Genomic DNA, 24,170 nt, shown 5'->3' on the forward strand with positions numbered 1-24,170 from the left:
CACAGGGAGTCGAAGAGAAACGGAAGAAAAGAAGAAACGACAGCTCGACCGTGGGCGAAAAATAGGTCGAAAGAATTCTAAGGAGGATTCATTGTGCTTTTCATGGACGCCGTCTACCAGTTAATCTTCACCGGCGACAAAAAAAGAAATAGACGCGGCAAGCCGCGCGATATTTTCGATGAGATAAAATTCCATTGAATAAGAGGCAGGCTGACCGGCCGCAATTCCGCGGATCGTTTTCTCCAGTTGCTCCCTACTAAAGATGATACAAAGCGTGGAAAACTCATTGAGGATAAAACGACGCTAAGAAACTATGAACTTCCGCGGGAGGCTGATGCCACGTTAAAAAGGAACGAGAGGAAGCAACATGGAAACGGAGGTGGTATTAAAAGCGTCAGGGAACAGTAATCAGCCGGCTAAATTAAGAATCGTAAACACCGAAAGAGACCAGGCAAGCCAAAGCGAAAGCTGATTAAAAGACTGTCGTAGAGGACGAAGCAGGCCGAGTCGCTTCCAATCGGTCAGAATTTGTTTAAACTCGAAGCCGCTGACTAACGAAACCGCTCCTGGTCAATCGACGAACCGCAAATTTACAAATCTCCCCGAGACTTCGTAAAAGAAAGCCAACAAAAACTTTTCGGAGCCTGTTATTTTCAAGCTGGGTAATCCTGATCGGTCGAGCCGAGACGAGAATACGAAGGTTAACATTGTAAGAAGCGTAAAATTTGTTCAAAGGATGCACGAAAGACGTCGTAAAGGTTGGAAAGAGGAAGAAGCGTGGAAGATGACGAAGCAACGGGACAGCAACAGAAGTAGCAGAAGCAGCAAAAGCAGCAGTAGCAGGAGCCACGTTGATCAGTGGTAGTAGTACGGTGAGCAGCAGTAGCACTGTCGGTGGCAGTAGTGACGACGACACAACGGGAACAGCGAGGAGGAGGACGACGTCGACGACGACGACGACGACGACGAGGACGACGACGACGACGAGGACGACGACGACGACAACGACGACGGCAACGACGGTAGTGGTAGTAGTAGCGGTAGTAGTAGTAATCAGAGAAGAAGATCGAGAAGGAGAATGGAGTAAGAAGAGACGAGGATGGGACGAGAGTAGGAGGCCTGGAGGAAGGAGGAGGCTGACTGATCGGCAGAGTAGAGGAGAAAGAGCACGCCTGCGCGGAATCCCCGGGCGGGCGCGGGCAGTGCCACTGGAGGCCCGGCGGTTTCAGAGCTTCGCCCGGGACGACGAACCGCAGACGACCCGTACGCAAAACTCGGTCGTAGTTAGCCGTGTTTGAAGGATCGGTCGGAAAAGGGGCCATATCACGCGACGACGTATAAGCCCCCGTAGTGACAGCCTCGCGTATACGACGTCGCGTTTCGGTTGTCCGCCATCGAGAGGAAACGTGCTACAACCTTTAAACACACACGTTGAGGAAAACGTACCACGTCGTCTCGAGCAAACACGATACGGTGTATAAGAGGTACATCGTTCAGGATTGGCGTGCCTAATCGACGACTAATTGGGAGATAATATGTGATCAGTGCGACACCGATACCACGGTGGTGTATCCGTATAAGAGGCATTGTGCGTGACAAACGAAAGAGAAAAAAAAACGTCGAGGGTGATAAAGAATCGTACTATGCACGAGGTCTGGTAGCATCGAGTCAAGGAGGATGAACAGAGTGATGACGGAGGGTTAGGAGTGAGAGGGTGCACCGATCTTTGGTGTGCTGGTTGTTTTGAGATGTCAGTGGACCCGTCGAAGGCAACTGCGTCGTCGTTCTCGTCGTCGTCGTCGTCGTCGTCACTGTCTTCGTCATCATGAGGAGATCCTCTTACGTGAATTACTACGTCTTGTGCCTCGTGTGCTGGATTCTCCTAGGCATCACCGGTAAGATCAATTTCACCCGCGTGACATATGTTCGTTCGCTCTCGAAAGAGGATTCGAGCTCTCGCAGATCGTGCATCGATCTTTCGAGATTCCCGCGGGAAAGTGCACACGCGTTGACGTCTGGTAGTCGCGTCATAGGATGGCTGGCAAATCACCTAACCAGATGGTTTCTGGTAATCGTGAATCTCGCGTATCCTAGGTTCGGATCACTGATGGACTAGCAACACGCGCGTCTTTTCAGGGTGATAAGGGGGGGCCGCGTGACGTGAGAACGACGAGGGGGGAGGAAAGGGGCCAGGCGGGGCTGTACTGAAGACTTGTACTGCGGATGGATCGATCAGATTTTGGGGTGTAACTGTGCGTACGTGAATTAGCACGCGTGCATACAAACCTGTGTCGCGTAGGTCCGACTCAAATGTGAAGAATTCGGCAGCTGATCGTGTGTATTCGCGATCGATGGACGCGAGAAGATCGAGATACGCGAGTGGAGGGAAAAAGGAGGACTCATAGGCAGGAGGAGGGAGGGGGCTGCTTCCGGACCCGGTCCAGGGCTGTATCTAGCGCCACCCTTGTTTGTCGCGGCGACAGTATTGTATTTTCCCTATTCTTCCCTTTGTCTCTCGGATCGCTAGATTTTTTTTATTCTTCGCCATCCTTGTCGGGTCACCGTGTCGACTCGATGATTCCGTCATCGTGAACTAGGGGGCGAGGTGATGACAGAAGGGTAGCGTGTTCCCTCATCTTCGCTCTGACGTCGTTCAGGGACGTGTCTATCGATTTCATCTCTCGCGCGGCTGCATCGCGATGATACGGTTAGCTCCTTTTTATATACACTTTTCACTGAAGATTTTCGCAGTTTGTCGATCAAACCGACTCTAACATCACAGACAAGTAATGCGAACGAAGATCGTGGCAGTCGATCGTGTAATACCGCTCGTATCTATGTTGCTCAGTTTGCACCTGATAGCCTTCCTGACGACAAAATAATAACTTCAAACTTAATTATATCAGTTAAAACGCTATTCGCGTTTACTGCTTCCCGTTTATGGTGTTACGCCGGTATCAAAAGAATATAGTCGATGGTCCGTCTCTTAAACAGGTCACGCCGCGATAACCGTGCAATTACCCACATCTTCGTAGCAGCGAAGCGTCGATCTCGAGGCTTATGTAACTCTTATGAAAATCCCTGTTAGTCGCGCCATAAGCGTGTTAATTACTTCTTCCCTCCTCGCGTTAGTTCTTTTCTTCTCTTTTTTTTTTTTTTTTTTTGCTGATTCAATGGATAGTCCATTAATTCACGGATCGCTACCCTCGACATGTTTTATCTTAATGATCTTCCAGGATACCGTTTCCCCTTGATACAGAGACTACCAGCACCCTCGTCGGTCTTGCAATAATTTCTCCTTTGTATTGGAGAACTCTTCTCAGGACTCTTGTATCTTGCAGGAGAAAAAAAGAGAAGAGGCCCGATAAAAAGGATTTATCAAGCACGGCCGTATCAGACGGTGCTTTTTTCTTATCGATCGACGTAGATGCATGTAACGTGGAAACATTTCAGTATGCAAAGTGGGCATCAAGTTGTTGTCGATCGGGTCGTTCATTATCCGCGTCGGTCGCTTTATAAATACGTTCCATTCGTCGCTTTCGACGCGGCTGTTATCGAACGAACCGCGACGGAGTAAGAGAGAAAGCGGGAACCGTTGAAACACACACGAAAGGCTGCCAAACCGCGAACTAAACGACACTCGTAGAACTTGCGAACGGAGCACAAATCGATGCCATTAACGCAACTGACGTACAGTCGGTAATTTTGTTAAACAATTTACCGTGTTCTGGCCCACGTCGTTTTCTATCCCCATCTCATACTCTTAATTGGATTCGTCTACACGCCCAACCGTACTCGAATCCGCAACACGAAAACAATTTCTATTGTACGTATCGACGGGATACATTATGCACTTTCCACTCGTAACATAATCGTAGCACAGCCACTGATTATACCCCAGGATGATTAACCGACCAACATTGTTACCTCCGAATGAGAATTTCGGTGTTTCAACCATCGCCACAGGAAATCGCTTTCTCGGATGTCTGCTCGTCTAAACTGTATCGGGGTTAGATCTTACACGATGTTTCGGTTCCATTATTCATGAACTCTGTGTTGCGTTAATACGTTACATTGCTCTTGTTCAAACAGATTTTTATCAAACAACGTGAAATTAAATGCAATTATTAACGCGTTTTGTACCGCGTATCGGTGATTGATCGTTCGTAGTAGTCACTAGAAAGTGAGGAAAATGTTCTTCGAGATATTGCAAGCAAATATGTTCGATCGAAAATGAAAAGAGATGAAAACGTCGAGCATTCCTTGTTATTTCTCTTCTTATACAATTAAAGATCGTAACTTTGAATTTTGTTTGAACCAAATCGGACGATATCGCTGGGGACGTAAATAATTATTCGCTTAATATCGGCTGTTTTAAGCGACAATCGAACGATAACCATTAACTCGGCGTGCAGCGTGGAAAATGTACGATGGAAGTAGTGGAACGTAAATGTTTGATGAACTAGTAAGACAGAAAATCGAGTTAGCCTCACTGGGAGGGCTAGGAAGAACGATCTTCGAGGGAACCGAGAATCCAGATTTATGTCTGAGATTAGTGTCCGATGACGTCGTAAAATTACATCGAACACTTGTACGTGTAGTTCTAATAAAGCGGCGAAAACGCAACCCCGTCGATGCTCGATTTTCCGCATCGACCGTGCTCTATCGTCTCCTGGGAAATATCTGTCAGAAATCCTCTTTCTGTTTCCAAGAAATTTATTTCCACTTTCACCCATCTTTCGACGTAGGTTCAGGTATTTTTCTTTTTTTCCCCCTTCCTTTTTTATCTTTTATTATTTTTACGGACCATTTCATTTAATTGCGCAACATCCAACAGAAACCTATCCGCATTTATAATGGTTCACAGTTAATAATAATCTATCGGTGCATCATTCTCTTTGCGCTCAAACGCACGATAAGCGCATTAACATTAATCAGTACGTTGACACGCAGATAAACCATAAACATGTTTTAATTACATATCGGTTTAATTCGTAATTTCACTCAATCGTAATTACAACGCAACAAGATACACGTATGTATAACTTTGCCGAGAGTTTCGTTTTGACACGCGCGTTTAAATTTCTCACGGATAACCATCGTTCATGTCAAAACAATCTAGATTCGACATTACTCAAGGAAATTTATGGAATATGCAAACCTCTCTATGTTGGCGTAGTACCGATGAATTCTCAGATCTACCAGGTTATTTGAAATGTAGCAGTATCGTTGGGCCATTTATTTTCTAAAACAACATAATTTATGGATCAAAAACATTTAACAGTTTTGATCGTGGATTCCTGTGTTGTTACAGATTCGATTCTCTCTGCGCGATTATTTCTCTTTGTATGAAAAACAAATAGTTATTAATCTTCAGTTTGCAATTCATCTTTCCTTCCTGAACCTATACCTTTCAAGAATCTCTCTTGTAATCGCATACTCTTTTTCGTAATGGGTAAGAGGATGGTTACATAGTTCCGCAAATACACGCTTAGTACTGTTGATCATAGATTGCTATGTTACTTGAATGAACTTGCTATGTTACTATGAAACTTCAAAGTTTCTCTCACAATATTATATTCGTTTTATTGTAAAACAAATAATTTTTATCAGTCTCTATGTTGTAAATATTTACTTCAAAAATCTTTCTCTTTTGAGCTGCACTCTTTCTTCTAAACCGTAACAAAAATAGGAATGTAGTTTCATCACCCGATGAATATACAATTCATGTAAGTACATTTCCGTGGTAACTATATCTCTTTTGTTTAAAGAACAAACGCTTATTAATTTCATTTTGTACTTAACCTTTCTTTTCGGTACGCTTCCTTCAAAAATCTCTCTCATAATTATACTCATCTTCTTTCAAAGAAATACTCACGTACTCTTAGTTACATATTCCTTATAAATGCAGCAGAGATAGAAATATAATTACACCTGCAGACGTGCAATTCGTGTTACGATTCAGTGTAGTGCACAGCTCTATCGCTAACAACTTCAACCCCCTTCTGTTTGCCTTCGTGAATGATTCATTCCCTCTGAAATTTACGAACGGTCATAAGCGACGCGTTGCACCAACCACACAATCAGCCGCTTTGTTCCTCTTTCTCTCCTGCTTTTCTCTCTACCTCCCATCCCACCTTTGTTCTTTCTCTGTAATCTTGGCGTGAAACATGATTTCCAGGAATGTCGAGAACGATAATCACCGAGCACGTCGAAATAATTCAACTCGCAGCTTAGAACGACTCTGAGAAAAAGAATAGAGACACACGGTAACGCTACGTTCACGTCTACTTATATTCATTTTACGACGAGTCTCAGCTTTGCGGGATTCCAGTTCGAACCGTAACCCTTGCGCCTAATATTTTGCATTCCTGAAGGATTCTTTAATCGGAGGACCGAGTGTCCTAGAAGGATGAGCCTCGATTGGTCGTGCGCGTCTCCAGTATTCGCGATACCGGGTCGGTGCGCACTGATTGCCAATCCAATTCGCGCCGTCTGAACGGAAACGCGTTGGCAAATCGATTCATCGAGCGTGTAGCGATTGCCCGAGATGCAGTTAAAAGGATATCGGTTCGAAACCGTGAATTAGCGGGATACGATCCGATAGACTCGTTCACGGATCGATCATCGAGTTCGCACGACTTGGACGCTTGTCTGTTACCAAGTTCTCTCTTACTGGTTTTCTATTGATTAGAAAAGCCATCGTTCACGATGTCAGCGATGGTATTTTTGTCCTCGGGATTCTAGCGACGTTCCTTTAAGCTTCTCATTCTTTCGAGTGGTCAATGGAACTTCATCCTCCGAGTGCCCAGGCGGCTTGACTCGCTCGAAGTTAGTTCGAATCGTTTTCAAACAACGATGAGCAAGATGAACGCCGTTTAATGCCCTGTATTCTCGTTGCGGTTGTGTACGAGCCATTGTGACAGAAACGATAACTTCCGTGTGTTTAAAATCACGTTCGAAAATAGGAGCTATTTCGTCGACGACGTAATGCGTCACATCGGTGCATTTCGCCTCGCTCTTAAAAACCGGATGCGCTCTAGACGACGAAACGCTTCCGTAACGGGACGTAAGTAGCGAGCAGCTGAGCATTCGTTGAAACGTAGTAGTATAATATCAGACCAGAATTGCATCGGCCAATTGCGGATATTACGGACCTTCGATATATGCAACTGGCGAAAACTCGGACGCCGCGCGCCGACGTGAGCCCGGTTTGACACACTCGACCCGACCGCTCGAACGTTTACCCCGATCAAGCGATGCCAATAATGCAATAATCCGTGCACTCTAAATGTTATGAATACCGGCATTATTGAAAGGGTGTGGATTTATCTGGCCGGATGTTATTTGCCAATGCGGACGTTCGATTTTTGCAGACACTGCTCTGCGCGATGCCGCGTTTTCGATCGATTGAACGTCGCAGGAGTTCCTATAATTCACCGTGTCTCGTTGATCCTGTTTTGTCTCTGATCTCACTAAATCCTTTTCTATATAATTCTATCATATAGGTAACATCGATCTGTACGATAATGTAAAATTAGTATTTGTATGATATATGAGTCGTTCGAAAGCCACGCATGTTATAGTTATAGATTCAAAAATAGAGGAAAGTAGACGATTAGCTTAGACACTAAATAAATAGCTTAATGTCTGAAACAAGTTTCTATGTAAATTCTATTTCATTAATTGTATTTTTATCTGCGATATCTAGTGACATTAGTCTTTCAAATTTATCTTGGAATTTATTTATTTATTTACATTATTTATTAATGTCATCTATCAGCGATGAATTTTATAAAACTAATTTTAATGGCAATCAATTTTCTTATTTTTAACAGCAAATGGGCTTTATTATTATACAATTTCTAAAATATCGAAAACATTATTCAGGTATTCTATATGATTTGTAGAAATCAGTAGATATATAACAGATACTTATGTAGCGTGTCATGATACATTCACATTTTACTTCGTTTGTGGTTAAATATAGAAATGCTATCTTTATATTTTCAACAACGAAAACGTTCTGTCATTACAAGATATCCAAAATGACGAGGGAATGTTATTCAGTCCTTAGGCGTAATGTACAGAAATTAGTGTAACTGAAATATATCGTCAACTTCCTTATCTACTCCGTCGGCTGTCATAATACATTCTCATTATACTTCGTTCGGAGCAGCGCCAACGTAAAGAGAAAGTACGAACACGATATCAGTTTCTTTTACCATTCTTTCATTCGGCCGCTTAAAATATGTTGAATAATACAGCAATACGGTTAATGCGTTCTTCTTATACTCCCTTAACACGTTCCCTGCAATGACGTCATTTGCGGCCGACCCGGAACTTTTTGTTTGTAATGCGGCAATGACTGGCACTACTTGCTAGAAGCAAAACTACGTCTAAAGGAAAAATCACTACGCCACAACTAAATCGTCATATTACGTTATTAATTAATCTCGATAAACTTACAAGGTCTTTACTCTTCTACTGAAATAGAATAAATGGGAAAAATAAAAAGCAAATAAAAAGAAATATGACACCCAAGGAAAGAACAATAATACCAGTTAGAGCAGCGAAATGTAGGTTCCACGATTTGTCACCGGGGCATCAAAAATACAGCAAGGAAACGTGAAAAGTAATACGTCGATAGCAGCTATTTTCGAGCAGCAGACCGGGAAGAAAAAGTTGTTGATGACCTGAATAACTCAATCAATAGAGCGGTCGTCCAATAAATGAAGGAACCGTATCCGAGTCCCCGCGTCGGCCAATTGTTTTTCTCGTTACGGATGCCATATAAATAACTATGAATTCGTGAATTACAGCAAGAATGGATACCTCGGTCTCAGACAATTCCTTATTACCATAAACTCTTTATCACGATGTGTCGACATTCATCGAATATTTCCTCTATTCCTGCATAACATCCTGCAGAGTCGTTTTGGCATCGGCGTTAAAAACGAATAAACCTCTGTTAAGCGTGCGACGAGTTGCCAACGGTATCTTACGAAGCGAGTGCAAGAAAGTTCCATCGAATAGCTGTTTTATCGAGTTCTTCCACTTCGACGTTTCTCGCATGTTCTCGTGCGGACTTTCGAGACTTTCAGTCGACGATAAATCGAAAGGCTCCTTTCAATTCCCGCAGATACACGGGACGCACGGATTTTCTACGCGCCGTGATATCGTTCTAAGCTTTCCATGAACGTTCTCGACGAAGCACCCGTATGTCGAACCTAGTAATTTCCGGATATGCGTTGATTTTCTGAATACATTTCCAGAAGATACGTTCGAAAAAATAAACGTAGCCAAACGCAGAATACATACGATACCATATCGCAGTGCAACGCATGAACGAGTACGGGTTTCCTTTTATCCCTCGAACGCTAGTCCGGAAGTGGGTCCTCAAGGTCGTTGGAACGAAGCCCACGGTTGCTTTCCCGGGGCGAATGCTGATCCGACTTTGGATACCCAGGATCGGAATCCCCTGGATTAGTATCCATTTCCTCGATGCACGATGGCCTGGTAGAAGCTCTCTGATAGGATTTATTCCGGAAGGTAAAGGGAAAAGGAGCATAGATGCGGCCACAGAGAGAAAACGAGACAGGATGGCATCGTACATGGACGTCACGAATGCGAAATACAGTATAGTACCGCGATCCTTTTATTATTCCATCATGGAAACGCTACCCGTACAATGTAAATTCGTCAAGAATAACCAGCTCTCGCGGTATAGCCGCCGTGTTAATGTATTCTTCTTAAACGTAACAAACGTTCGGATTAGAAGCGAACTTTGACGGAGATTCGTGCAAATGTTTCGTGCCTGTAAAAAGATTATGTGGAAAGAGAAGGTATTGAGTGTTGCAATGGCATTCTGTGAATTTAACAATTTTTGGTAAAAATACGACGAGTATGACACGAAAGATGTTTTTAAGTTTGAAACGGATATTTTAAATTAGCGACCAGAGAGATGGCTTTTCTACATACCTTACGTCAAATAAATGAAGAGCAGAATATAAATACCGGAACTTATATTAAGATACAGTCACAGAAATACGTTCTTCTTACTACTAAAATACTGTTTAATTTTTCAAATCCTACAGATGAAAAATATTATGTTTGATTCTACATTCGTGCAAGATTAAACATTCCGTCTAATAGAACATGGATACAATTTTAACATATCTAAAATACCTGAATTAAATAAATTGATTTACTAAAATGGAACTTCTTTACTACTTTATATTTAAATTTTCGATTAAACCTGTGAAGAATATACATTTAGCCTGTGTACATACGTCTTCGTCTGAAAATCGATGAAATCTTGCAGGGGTGAGCACAAGATCCCATTCGTTAGTGAAGAGGTTCGACGGGATTTACACGGGGCCGTACTTCGATTCAAACACCCCCACGAACATCACGGCTCAACTGGGAAGTCATGCTTACTTGCCGTGCAAAGTGCGACAGCTTGGTAATAAATCGGTAAGTCCTTTGCCCCTAATTATTCTCATTTTCCCCTTTGTGTCCTTCCATACAACAAAACGCTACCAATTAAAACTTGGAACATTCGCGTAACTCTCGTTATATACGGATCTTAAGATCAGACAAAATTTACTGGAAGTTCTACGAACGTTTGCAAACGTTCAAAACAAGTACAAAAAGAAGTAGTTGCGGCAGACAGGACAGGTGAACGATTGCGGATGGTGCGCGGTCAAAATTACGAATCCCTAAATTACAGATTCCTTAATTTCGATTCAACTCCGGCGAGAAACTTTGGGAAAGCCGTTATCTCATCCCAGTTCCTTGCAAAAAGCACGACCGGATACCGACGCCGCCTGCTTGCAGATAAAGCGAATTTATTTGCACGCGAATACCCAGTTTTCTGTGAGGTGACGGTGGTGTACCGATAGTATCGTGCCGTTGGTTTCCATGAAGCCGCTGATTCGCCATCGAAAAGTTGTACTATCGGTCCTCCGTTTCCGTCGATATTCCGCGTCGCTAAACCGTCCGGTTCGCGCTATTACAATAATCGAAATGGCCGCGATAAACCGCCGATCCCGATACACATCCTGACTCTATCTGCGTGGGAATTTATGCGAAACTATAAAAGTCTAATCTGTCTGCGTTCACGACCATTAGGGCGGATTATACGAGCCGCGTGAATTTTACGATTCACGAAAGAGAGAGAGAGGCGAGGAAGAGAAAGAGAGGAAGAGAGAGAGAGATTGAAAGGGAATAAAGAAGAAAAGAAGAGAGAGAAATGGCCCCCACATGGAAGTAACCCAGATAACGGTGACAGGGGGCTGGTTCTTTTGGGAGACTGACAAGAGGACAGAGCGGTAAATGTTTTTGTGCGCGGCCTGTATCACTCGTTAGTGAGATTTTACCTTCACTGGTGTGTGCAATAACGAAACTTGTATGTCGAAACAGGCAGGACTAAGTGTCTGGCGACACGCGACCCTTGTATAATCGTCCGATTGCGTACTTAAGGGCCGCGAACCCATAGAGTCGCGACCCCTTTACACCCCCTTACCTTTTTATTCTTTTGATATTTATCGCGCGTAAAATTAAACGTACCTTTCCCACTGACTTTCTGTCGGCGACCATTGTACCACGCTACCAAGAAACACGATTGAAAGCGATTACTCTCCACGGACGATTTGCGGAACACGGTCGTGCCGGTGACTTTGCATTTGTTTCCACGTCTTTCGTTCGGTGGAATGTGAGTGGAAATATACGAGACGTACCTGAGCTATAAATCAATCAGGCGGAAGGCGGAATATTTTTGTCCAATATCACATGTTCGATCTTCCTTTACATTTTAACTAATTTAAAAATCCAATTCTTGGACATTGGTCGTTTAGATAAAACATTTTGTATTGTGTTATATACTTATTCGAAGATTATGTTGTTTCATTTTCACAGTTAACTCGCTAACTTCTACAGTGTATACGTGTATACTTGGTAGAATTAAAAATTATTAATAATATTAAAATTGAAATTTAGATAGATTGATTTTAGTCTTCGTAAGTATAAATGTGATGTAATTTATTTTGGCCAAAAATGAGAAGATATATCAAAAAATAGGAGATCTATTTTTACATGAAATTTTATTAGTCTCTGCTAAGACAATCGAAATATGAACAGTTGCTTATTTATAGATTCCTAAAACCTAACTTTTTGAAGTTTTGCCACAACACTAAAGTATAGAACAAAAATGGACGTATGTATACTAAACAAATTACGCATACTAAACATTCGTTGATCCATTCGTCCTTTAATCGATCTGTAATTATAAGACACCTCATATATTGCATTGCAATAGAAAATAAAATAGGATAATCGGTCCGTGTTCGTGGAATTGGGTGCGCAACCGAATGGTCGGCGAAATTCGAAGAAAGGATTTCGAGATTCATGTCGATGCAATTAAATCCCTTTCGTATCTGGGGATCGGCGAAGTTAAAAGTCCCGTAAAAGTTTCGAAAGAAATTCCAGAAAAGCCGGAAGGCGATCGATGGAACGTAACGCAAAGCTAGAAACGGGATTTACTAATTTATTGCTTTCTTCCTGGAAATTAATGGCACGACAATCGTAATTGAGCCAGAGAAAAAGGTAGAGAGAAATAGAAAAAGATGGGAAGGTCGGTTCTCCTCGGTTTCAACGCACGCCGTTCGCCGAGATAAACGAATTCCGTTCGGTTTGGAATTTCCCAGATAACGATTGCGCTTCAGAAACCGACCAGGAGATTACATTTCGCCGATTACTATCGATGCAGCCGAGTATGTACTGCTTGCAAATATTTCGCGCGTGGCTTGAATTGTAAACTCTATCCTTGATCTTTTGATCGCCAGACACGAACAAAGAAGCAATTACTCTACTTTGTGGATTACAACCTTTCCTCGATTGTAAGTCGACGTCACATCAAGGGAAAACATCGCGTAACGTGCGGCGAATCGACCTGTTTCTGGCTATACTTATCGCGCGGATAGATTGAATGTACTTCTAATACGGTTTTCTTTCGTGTAACTGCCTGGAATCGACGGTAAAAGAAAGGAAGAAACGTCCGCGAAACCGTTCGACGCACGATAAATTAACCCTAGACAAGGGAAAGAAGATTGATCGAGCGAGATCGAAAAGTCGTGCCAGGGGTTCTTTTTCCATCTCGGCCGGCTCGCGTATTCCGCGCTTTTTCCGCAGCCTGGTTTCTCTGTCCTGTATTCAGTCCAGGGAGGAGCTTGCGAATTTTCAGCCAGACACGGTTGAATTTCACTTCGTCACTGGAAACGTGTCTGTTGCTTTATTTCGCTTTTTGTTCGCCACGACGTGGAAGAAACGGCCGCGCTCTGGACCAAAAATCTAACAATAGAGCCACGCTACGTATTGGAGAAGGGATTAATAATTCTCGCAATGCGTCCATGCCGAGCAAAAAGCATCGAATTGGAGCGGATTTTTCCTCTGCTCGGATTGATGAGGGGGATCATATACGACTGCTATTTCCTGCTTTTCGATTTTCCTTCAATCGCTAATGAATATTAATTGCTTCGTTTCGCTAAAATATTGTTAGTTTGATAAATAAAAGTGGGACGAAATGTTTACGTTGTTTGTTAATTTCCGAGCTTACTGTAAATTCATGTTTATGATGCAGAGTACGGCGGATCTAATATGCAAAGACAATAAAAGAAGTTAGAGTATTTTATGTAAGTTCGTTTTTCGATTACAGTTACTTTCTTGTTTTATAGAGTGTCTACTTTTAAACGAAAGAAATCGTAAAAAGTGTAATAAAAAGTTTTAAAGTGTAATACTGTGTAACATGAAGGATTGTCAAGTTTCGAAACATATAAATTGCGAAGGTATAAAACCTCCGTAAGAACTTTATTCGTGTTAAAGTAGTCAAACAAACGTATACTCGATATCAATGAATATCGAATAACTTGTAGAAAGTTAAATTTTTGAATATTTATGTTAGCTGTAATTTATATAGAAAGAACTAAAAGTTAAAGAGAAAGATCGATATTATGTAAAGACAAAGTTAAATAAGATATGCAGATAGAATTTCTTATATTCTTTTGGCATGTTAAAACACAATAGAAGCGTTGCTGTATACTTTACACGTTTAGATTAAAAAAAAAAAAAAATAGAAGTATACACTATCTCGGTTCAAATATAAGAATATAGAATATTCTGAAGTAGGTGACCAAACTTTCAAACCATGTTCTAGTCACTTTAAAGATGAAAAAAGACCATAGAAACATGACTCGGAAAACTCTTCCTGTCCGAGTTCTAAACAAGTTTTAAACACTCTTCGTCTGTGTCAAAGTTTCGTAAGAACACTTCGCAAGTTTATCACCTTGTGTGTTGATATGTTACACCGCTGAAAAATAATCAGTATGTTGTCACACGAAATAATTCAGATCATATTATCTTCCTCTGGACCGTAAATATCTTCCAAGAAAAATGTATTTCTTCTAAAGAATGCTTCATATTTATACAAACCTATTGTTAGCTTTAAAATAAGTAGGACACGCTTCTAAAGTTCGGTCACGTATTTCGGACGGAAAATTTTGAATTTATAGCACATTCCTATATCTACATGGTACATCAAATCTTTAATATTAAATCCTTAATATTATTTATGTAACATTAACATTGCAGAGTATAGCAGGACACAGTTGAATTAGAGTTAATTAAATTTGGTCAGAAATAGAGTTAATAATAATTATATTGAAATATTAATACTGTGAGCTTCAGAATTTATAGCAAACCATTGTATCACAATAATAATGAGACGATAACAGACGAGTATAATATATTGACGATATTATTAAAATTAATCTGTTTGTTCCTCAAATATGAAAGGTGTCGTGGATCAGAAGAAGGGACTCGCATATCCTCTCGGTAGATAGAACAATGTTTATCCCGGACGAAAGGTTCCAGGCGCTTTTCGTAGACGCGTCGGACACCTGGACCCTGCAGGTTAAGTACGTGCAGGCACGTGACGAAGGCGAGTACGAGTGCCAAATCTCGACCGATCCGAAGAAGAGTCACATCATCAAGCTCAACATCGTCGGTGAGATCGCGTGAACATTCTTTGATAACAATAACAATATTTTTCAATATTAAGATGAATAATTAGTAAGATACGATCGAAAGTGTAAATAATGTAATATCCTTTTTTTTTTCAATGACATATCGATATTTCCGGTACATTTAGAAATTAACCATTGACCATCGTCGTTCAATTCTACGCCAGTGTTATTTTTATGTTGTCAGAGAAGAGCTCTGTCATCGATCGACGGAACACTTCGCGAACCATGTTCCATCGACGTGATAAAAAATTATACGAGCGTAAAATACAGACATTCTCTCTTTCACGTAACTCGTACGTGCGAGGCGCTAAAATGTTCGCTCGAATAATCGCTCGGTGTATTTAGTAATTAATTTTCTTTGTCGTTCGATCACCTTCTTGCGTTACATTTAACACGTTCGATGCCACATGGGCCACGGATGACCCACGGCAATTACCACTTCTCAACTTGTATTAACCCCGTAGAGAAATATTCTTTGATATATTGTTTAAGTAGAAAAAATTTAAATAAAAGATTAAAGTATCGTGAGTACAATACACTTACTATTTTTCTTTGATTAACATGTTCCGTGTCTCACGATATGTAGTTGGTTATCGTTAATAATACGATAATCAGTAGAAATAAAGCTTTCCATCGCAAAAACAAACATATTCTTTATTATTATGTTGAAATTATCAAAGAAAAGATCATTCATAACAATGTTTTAGCAAAACTGTTATGCTCCCTCTATATATACGATATCATATTAAATATTTATTATAACGTATAATATTTTCTTATAATTTCATTTAAATATTTGCTAAGATACAGAACAAGTTTTAGTACAACATTCTTGAATTAGTTTCGTTTTTTGTTTAGACATTCCATAATTTAGCACGAGAGAATGTTGTCAAATAGAGTAATCCAAATGTCGTATCTAAAATGGCATCATATAAGGGAATCATTAATATTTATTCCCTATAGCAATTTTCATATTTGATAGCAGGAATACAAAAGATCTGAAGGATGAAAAATAATTATTTCGAATTCTTTGTTATTTCATTACACTGTCATTCATTAAATCGTAAAGAAAAGATAAATATTGGCTACCGATTTTTCAGTGCCAAAGATCGAAATCATAGGCGATCGTGACATGTACGTGAAGACCGGAAGCACAGTTGCCATACGGTGCGTGATCAAGCAGTCCCTTGAGGGTCCTTTCTATGTTTTCTGGTACCACGAGGGTGATCGCGTTCTGGATTACCAATTAAACAAAATCGACATCCAAACGAAGAGAATCGATCACGACACGGTCAGCAGTCTCGTGATCCATAAAGCGAGGCGGGAAGACTCGGGCAATTACACCTGCAGTCCGAGTAGTTTGGACAGCGCGAGCGTGCAGCTTCACGTGTTAAATGGTAAGCATTTTCGCGTTTCAGTAACTTAAATTACTTTCGTGATCGCTCTACGTTGCAGTGACACGAAACGAAAAAGCATCCTTTCCTTTTTAATGGATCATTCCTGGTAAACGTGGAACTTTACTAGGGAAGGTTTGTAGGGAAATCTTTTACGTTCTAACGATATTACTTTGCTAAAATCAATCTGATTTAAAGATTTACTTTGAAACTTAATACTCTCTGTTTGAAAAAGTTCTATAACGAAATATAATGGTAAATACAAATTGCATTTGTTAAAGAGACTAACTCGGCAAAATTAGTTCGCTAATAATTTAACACAGTTTCTATTTAATCCTTCGTCAACTTCTTAAATCTAATCGCGAGTACAAACGGAACGGACATAAAATACAATCTTTGGACAACGGAAAATTAGAAACGGTTCATTAATCTTTATCTGGCCTTTACTACGAATGTCTTTAAAATTAATTAATTTTTGTAAGTATATAGAAATATAAAAGTATTTCGTACGAGTATAAGTAAAAATGGGAACGTCAAAAAGACAAATTCTACTAAACTTACTATGCTATTTCAAACTCTCAACTTTATTAAAAGTTTCAAACACTCTTCAAAGTCCCATATTTTTCAAATTTCAAGAAAGAAGGTCAACTTTCTAACTGCAAACGAACATATCGATCTGCCTATCTAGGAAGTTTTCCAAATTCTTTATGATTGCACGTCCGCTAAAAAAGACGATCGCGTTAAAGGAAAGAAAATTGCTAAATACGTCATATTTCCGTCGTGATAAAAGTAACTATATAAAAATCGATTCTCTGATATAGGCGAGCATCCTGCCGCGATTCAAAGAGGGATCAGCTCGGCACCGGGTGGCTGTCCGACGCTATGGTGGCTGGCGGGCGTCGTGACGCTGTATTCGAGTCACGGCAGTCGCCTATTCGTCCTCACCCTTTTGATCCTCATGGTCCTTTATTCGAAGAATCCATCTTACTTCGCGCCGGAACGATAATCAGAAACGATATGAGAGGACTATGTCGAAAAATGATCGATTATCTCCTGCTACGAGACCTGGAAGGCGCCTCGAGGAACGTTCCAGCGACAAGAGACGAGAGAAAGTGTACGTGCGAGGCTTCTTCGGAAAGACTTCGTGACCCGATGAACGATGGAAGGAGAGAAGTTGATCGAAGGACGCGAGCAACCGCGAGAAGAGAACCACGACAAGAAAATAACACGAACGATTCGACGTAATAATCTACGTCATTTTGGCAAGCTGCTATATCGTTTTACTTTCGAAGAGACATGGAAGCCAAAAGAGATCTTAAAATTCTCAGTCAGCTAGTAAAATAGTCGATTTTTATTGTCGGTCACACATAACTGACGGGTTTCCTTTCTCTAAGTGATTAACCAACAAATGATCGTACAGCGAAAACTACTGTGTTTCGAGGGAGAAATCTTCACAACGAAGGATCGAGTCCGCTTTCCGAACGACTCGATCGTGATCACGGTCGTGCGCGATCGAGACATCCGTGAACGTGACAATCGTCGATCGCGGGTGTCCCAACGACGATTTTACTCTGTGTACGAGGGAAGCTCGAAGGTGTAAGGGCGAGAAGGAACGCGTTTAGCATGTCGAGATAGTATGATCCGGCCGTTAGCAATTAGAGGTTAATTAATCTCGGGGGAGTACCCGTGAATTCGGCGCGAGTTCTTCACGCGGTCGAAAAGTGGTTACTTGGTCGCGGTAGGAAAACGAACGACACGAAGCTTGCGAATTACCCTTCCTCTCCTTCAAAAGCGGGACGAGAAGACGAATTTTTTATAGGAATTATATATAAATACACGATCTTCCAAGTATTTCAAACACGCGCGATATAGAAACCTTTTATACCCTCAAGTTTTACGCAACTCTATCGTTCTAAACAATCATTCTAACTAATCGCTAAACATCATATGTGATCATTGTACATATTTGCCTAAACGAAATGCCATCGTGAGAATGGATCGTGTAAAACCCCCCTGTAGCTGAAAACAAACGACGACTAAGACGTAAGTTTGAGAGACGAGTTTCACCCTTCTTATTCATTATCCGTCATTGTCAGAGGTGTTTCGCGATCTTCGTGTCATTCTCGCGGGAAGCCAAACAGTAACGAAGTCTTCGTGATCGATCGCGAGATTCTGTCGGGAGGGTTTCGTAGTTTCTTTCACATCGAGATTAACTCGACGACGAACGAGTGTGACTTTGCCAGAAAGAAAAGGGAAATGAGGTTGGATATAGATCGACGAGATGGGCTTGGGAGGGTTGAAAGAAGGGGGGCGGTAACAAAAAAGTAAAATACGCGCAAGGTATTCGTAGAATCCCGACAGAGAACTTCGTCCGCGCCGCTCGATAGAATTGAAACTTGTTCGATGAAATTTTTAAAAGCGATGTGATTAATTATATTCGACTAGAGAGACGATTAGCGAAATGTGTCTATACTCGACCGTGTACCGCATGCACTCGGGATCGTCTCGAGAGAAAGAGATGCATCTCGACGATCGTCTCCGATAGACGGTCCGTCGAAATCGTCCGACAGCATGAGGTACGAATAATTTCCTCGTTTTTCCTAATCCTTTTTCTAAGCTACGAGGATGTTTTACGGCCATTCTATACATCGAACAAGAAGCGTAATTAATAAGAATATGGAAGCTTCTCTACGTAACTCGAAACGCAATAGAGTAACGTTACGATTGCCAATTATCAGTCGAAATTAAATGAGATTTGCAGAAGCTGAAAAATGATAAAGAATTGCAGTATTAGAATTATTGAAATTACGCTTGTTTCTTTATCTCTCAAGTCGATGTACTGAAAAGTTTCTCCGAAAGATCAAACGAATAGGAATTGTTTAGTTTTAAAAATCGCTTGTGATTCTATATCGTAACTTTATATGTAATTTACTTAAAGACGTAGAGTTAAGATCATTTTCACTAATTGGGAAGAAGCCATTAATCGCATTAAGAATCCATTTATATCATACAACGAGATCGACTCTTCTTTCTCATAGTTCCTGAATATTTTTACACGAACCTAAAATCGTTTGATGTTTGATGACTGAAAAGGTAACTCTTGCCCTTGTCATATTTATCGATTCCACGACGAAAAATATCACTGCCTGCATTATTCAAAAGTGTTCTATTCCAAAATACGTTCAACGAGATTCGTTCTATAAATAATATCGCTGGCCGTTTTTCTCAAAGAAAACCGAATAAAAAGAGAGGACGTAAATGGAACGTACCGATTGCTTCGAGACGATCCACGGTGACAAATTTTGGTACTTGAAGCGCATTGAGTATAAACACAAGCCAATAAAAAAGTGTTATATATCCGTGCATGCGTGTCAAGTTTCGTAACGGAATGGGTCGCACGAGAAAAATAAGATTACCAATAATTACTACCGAATAAACGCTATCACGTAAAACGTACATACGCTACATGTTCACTATACAAGCTCCAACGCGACATTCAAATATTAAAAATAGTATAAACGATTTCTTTCGCCTTTTTTATTAATTCTTAAAATTCTTTATAAATATTTGAATCGAGGGGTTGCTATTGTCGATCGATAAAGGTACCCACAAATATGAGAAAACTCGTAATTTGCATATTCTAATCTGCTTCGAAATATATCTGATACGAAATAACGAGGATGATCGCTATAACTAACAAAGACCCAGACCGTTTTCTCATTCTGCATGTTCGGCTGTATAAACATACGGACGGACAGCTTTTTGGGTCGCCTGAGGCGTCCTATAAATTTGCTTTCTCCTCGCAAGCATTAGGAAGTACTGTTTTTTATATTATATATAAATATATATATAAATATATATATACAAACGAACAGATAGATATATATATGTATATGTGTGTACGCGCGAGAATACGTTGCACAACGGTGTTAAAATATTGAACAAGTTTCAGCTCGAACTAGAAAAGAGTGGCGCAATAAATAACACGGGAGAAATAGCGAGAAGATACAACGTGGGATTAAAGTTAGGAGAAAAAAATAAAAACGTTTTGTGGGGAATATAATCGGGAATAACTGTGAATAATAACCGTGAAGAAAATGAAAGAAATCCAGGGTTTTGGGGGGAGAGAGTGAGTCGAAGAGTAGATGGCACTGGAAAGCAGGATAGGAGATTAGTCGAACGAGACGAACGATACGTTAGAATATCTACGATTCATGTGATTGTAAATACATAGTATATAAATAACATTACGTTAATTAACGATATGCCGTACGTGTTACATTAAAGAAACAAACAAGAAAAAAAAATAAATAACGTTACTGTGTAATTTTTCGGATCGTAAACGCATTCGAATGGGTCTGGCCGCCCGTGCTAACCGGCTCGTTCAGATCGTCTTTGAAGGCAACAGCTGATTATGAGAGCTACATAGAATTCACGATCGAGAATTCTCGTACCGTTCGATTCTCTTAAATTACGCGGATTTTGTAATAGATCGATTGTCGCACCATCATCGACTTCTGTTTATTACCTCGATCGATAACCCTTGAACATTTATGTACAATTTCCACGAACTCATTAGAATTTATTGCATAACATGCTCAAGAGATCCTCGATTAAGCGAAGACGCTTGCAAAAATAAATATAGCAAAACAGGATGAAAACGAAGTGAGAAAGAAGAAAGAAATTAACGGACGACAGTGCAGAGACAGGAAAGATAGAAGGAGAGGAATAGAGGGTAGCACCGTCGCGCATGCTTTTTCTGGCACATCGGTGCATCGAGCAACAAAAAAGAAGCGCAACTGTGTGCAGTAGCGTTTCTGGATAGCACGGGCCGGCCACACGCGACTAGATGTAACACTAATTAACGCCTAGCGTAAGAACTAACGGATATAAATGAAGGATTATATTATCTGACATAATATAACCAGGTGTGGACGTACACGTGTATAATTGAATTTTTCGCGGCAATTGGTGACAGTACGTGCATGAAAAATTACACGCGTGTCATATATGAGTGCAAAGAAACGAATGAAAAATTGGAGGTAAGAGAGAGCGTGTATGTGTGCGTGTGCGTGCGTGCGCACGTGAGTGTATGGGTGGGTGTGTACATGCGAACAAAGAAGGAACGAAAGGAAATGAAAGTGAAGGAGAGAATGAGAGAAAGAGAGAAAAAAGAGCGTGAATGGGTAAGTAAAAGAAAAAGAAATGCATACACACGCAAGAAGTAAAAAAAGGGTTGTTCGTTGGACTGACGCGCTAAGGCGTTGGTCGAATGACGCACTTTAAGATAAAAAGGGACGACCGGGAACAATCCTTCTTGTAACGTTTCTTCCCTTTCTTCTTCCCGCGCTTCGCGAGGCTGCTCGTGACGAAAGGTAAAAAGAAAGGGCTAAAGATAGGGCTCACCTCGAGGCCACAATTAAAGCTTGCCAGCTTCCTGCACCCTTTTTCTTCTTACAACAGCCGAGGCCTCCCCTCGCCAGGTGGAAGAAGGAAGTTGTAATTTCCACGCTCGTCCTCGTCGCCCCTTTATTATAATGTTGCTAACAAAGAGGAGACGAGAGAGATAAAAATGATGATGATGACGCTGGTGGTGATTATATTAATGATGATTTAAATAAAAACGTTGTCTAAGGTATACTAACGTCGTAGGCAGCATTGAATTTTTGTACCATTGTCTATAGTAGCTCTTAAGTGTCGCGAATTTTTCTGTTCTTAAAATGCTCGCCTTTGTAGGCTTGAGTACGTATACATACTTATGTATTCTCGGTTTTGTCGATGGCTCGCTGGGCGGATATTGATCTTCATTCCTAGTGACGTCAATCGAGATTTTAAGTCGATTACTTGTGTCAAATATTTATTCTGAAATCAAATTTATATCAGTGGTTCTTTGATTAAAATATAACCTAAAATTGATTTATAACATTCTGATATATTAAATTGAAATACGAATGTGGGCTTTTGATTTTCCTATTTTATTTCAAATATATACTTCTTTACAATCAAGAAGATAGAAATGTAGACGAAAGTATTAATAGAGAACCACTGATAGATGTATAAGCAAGATTTATTACTGCCAATCTATAGTTCATTAATTTAATGTTTGCTTCACAATTCTTTCTGAATTATATAATGTTGAAGAAAGTTAGTTTTTCTTTGGATAAAAAATAATTATACTATCTTTATAATAAAAAATCAACTATATGTATCAAATCCGCCTCAGCGACAAATACGTACCCGTTCCCGAGAGTCGCGGTACGCGAATATCGAAAGATCCTTTTTCGTGTGATGATTGACCGTCCTGACAGTTCGTCGATGTGCTCTTACGCGTAGATATTCAAAGTTAGTTTTTTCGATAGTAAGTAATACGAGTAACAGATGGCGATGCGATTCTACCGAAAATAAATCGGAACCAACGAGCCGGAAGTCAGTTTCGCATGTGAAATAATTGCCGATTCGATTATTAAAAGAAGAAAAGGATAAACATTAAAAATAATGCTGTTAGTGCGTTATACGATAAAAGTCGTGATCAATGGTGGAAACTGGATTACCGGTAAGACAATTTCATAAAAAAATAAATTTTGTCAAAAGAACATTGTATACTGATGCGGCGTGAACTAATTCCCTGCAAAATAGTGAATAGGTTATTGATTTCGTGAAGTGAAGAGTGTGCATGAATGATTATTGTGATTTTAACCCTCTACCGCTTATTATTAGTAAAATATGCTATACTTATTTGCGACGATATCTTGACGTCTTGTAAATAATTTTTAAAATGAAACGTATTGTAGGAAAATTCTATATAATCATATATCTATTTGATATCTAACAATGTGATTATATTTTTCTTGATTTCATCCGTATTAATTTTAATTTTCTTTCTATCTTAACACGCCTACGTCTGTCACAAATCTATCATTTCACTTATATGTGCATAATTGTTTTACTTTCCACACTATTCCATTGTGTTTATATCTTTCGTATGTAGTAATTGATTCTGTATATAGATGAACTGTAAATGAGGCAAAAAATAATGTTAGCTGTAGAGGGTTAGAAATAAATAAAAGGTATACAGTCGTCGATCGAAACCCTCGGGACGGAGAAGATTTTATCAATCCCTCATTATCGGCGATATATTAATATACGACTCGTCGCGCTTTCCTTGTTACACGACTAATAAATAGGTAGCCATTGAGGCTCCTGACTACTCATTGATATCCGCTGTTCTTCGTTCGTCAATATTACACAACGAAGTTTCAACAAACTTGCAAGATAAAAGAATGACTTCTGTTCGATGGAAAAAGTGAAAGATTTAATTTATCAGGAGTCTCGATCGCGGCAGGAGAAGATCAATCTATCATGAACGTGTTCAGTTTTCAGAGAAACCTCCCATAACGATAGTTACGTTTACAATGCCCGACAGATCACACGTAGCAATGGGTCTAATTAATCATTAACGCGTGCCGTTTGCCGGTTCGAACGTTCGACGAAGCTGATGACAATTTAAACCACACGCAACGTACAATCGATTTAAGATGTAAACGATCGAAAGAAAAAGAAGGGTATATCGAGGAGATAAAATGATAATCGACGGAGAGGAAAATGAATGATGAAAGCGTTTGTCGAGCGCCCGAATAAGCGAACATCGATTTAAAATAAACGTAAATAAATTAAATGAAAACAGAACTCGAAAATA

The 24,170-nt window shown here is 40.3% G+C and overlaps 1 protein-coding gene across 1 annotated transcript; it reads left to right on the top strand.

Annotated features, from left to right (window-relative positions):
• The first annotated feature begins 1,146 nt into the window (after positions 1 to 1,146).
• LOC117213832 (neurotrimin-like) lies at positions 1,147 to 19,130 on the top strand. The gene is made up of 5 exons (XM_033459526.1): positions 1,147 to 1,895; positions 10,325 to 10,476; positions 14,851 to 15,061; positions 16,181 to 16,477; positions 17,296 to 19,130. Exons 1-5 carry the CDS (start codon positions 1,826 to 1,828, stop codon positions 17,478 to 17,480), a joined length of 915 nt encoding a protein of 304 aa, XP_033315417.1. The 5' UTR covers positions 1,147 to 1,825; the 3' UTR covers positions 17,481 to 19,130.
• The last annotated feature ends 5,040 nt before the right edge of the window (positions 19,131 to 24,170 follow it).

This window comes from Bombus bifarius, unplaced genomic scaffold, assembly GCF_011952205.1.
Source record: "Bombus bifarius isolate JDL3187 unplaced genomic scaffold, Bbif_JDL3187 scf7180000009125, whole genome shotgun sequence".
NCBI classification, from domain to species: Eukaryota; Metazoa; Arthropoda; class Insecta; order Hymenoptera; family Apidae; genus Bombus; species Bombus bifarius.

Bases quoted from the DNA above. Each gene is read 5' to 3' on its own strand.
- LOC117213832 (XM_033459526.1), top strand. From the start codon at position 1,826: ATGAGGAGATCCTCTTACGTGAATTACTACGTCTTGTGCCTCGTGTGC. The intron at 1,896-10,324 runs GTAAGATCAATT...GAAATCTTGCAG, and splicing joins GATTCTCCTAGGCATCACCG to GGGTGAGCACAAGATCCCAT. The intron at 16,478-17,295 runs GTAAGCATTTTC...TCTCTGATATAG, and splicing joins GCAGCTTCACGTGTTAAATG to GCGAGCATCCTGCCGCGATT.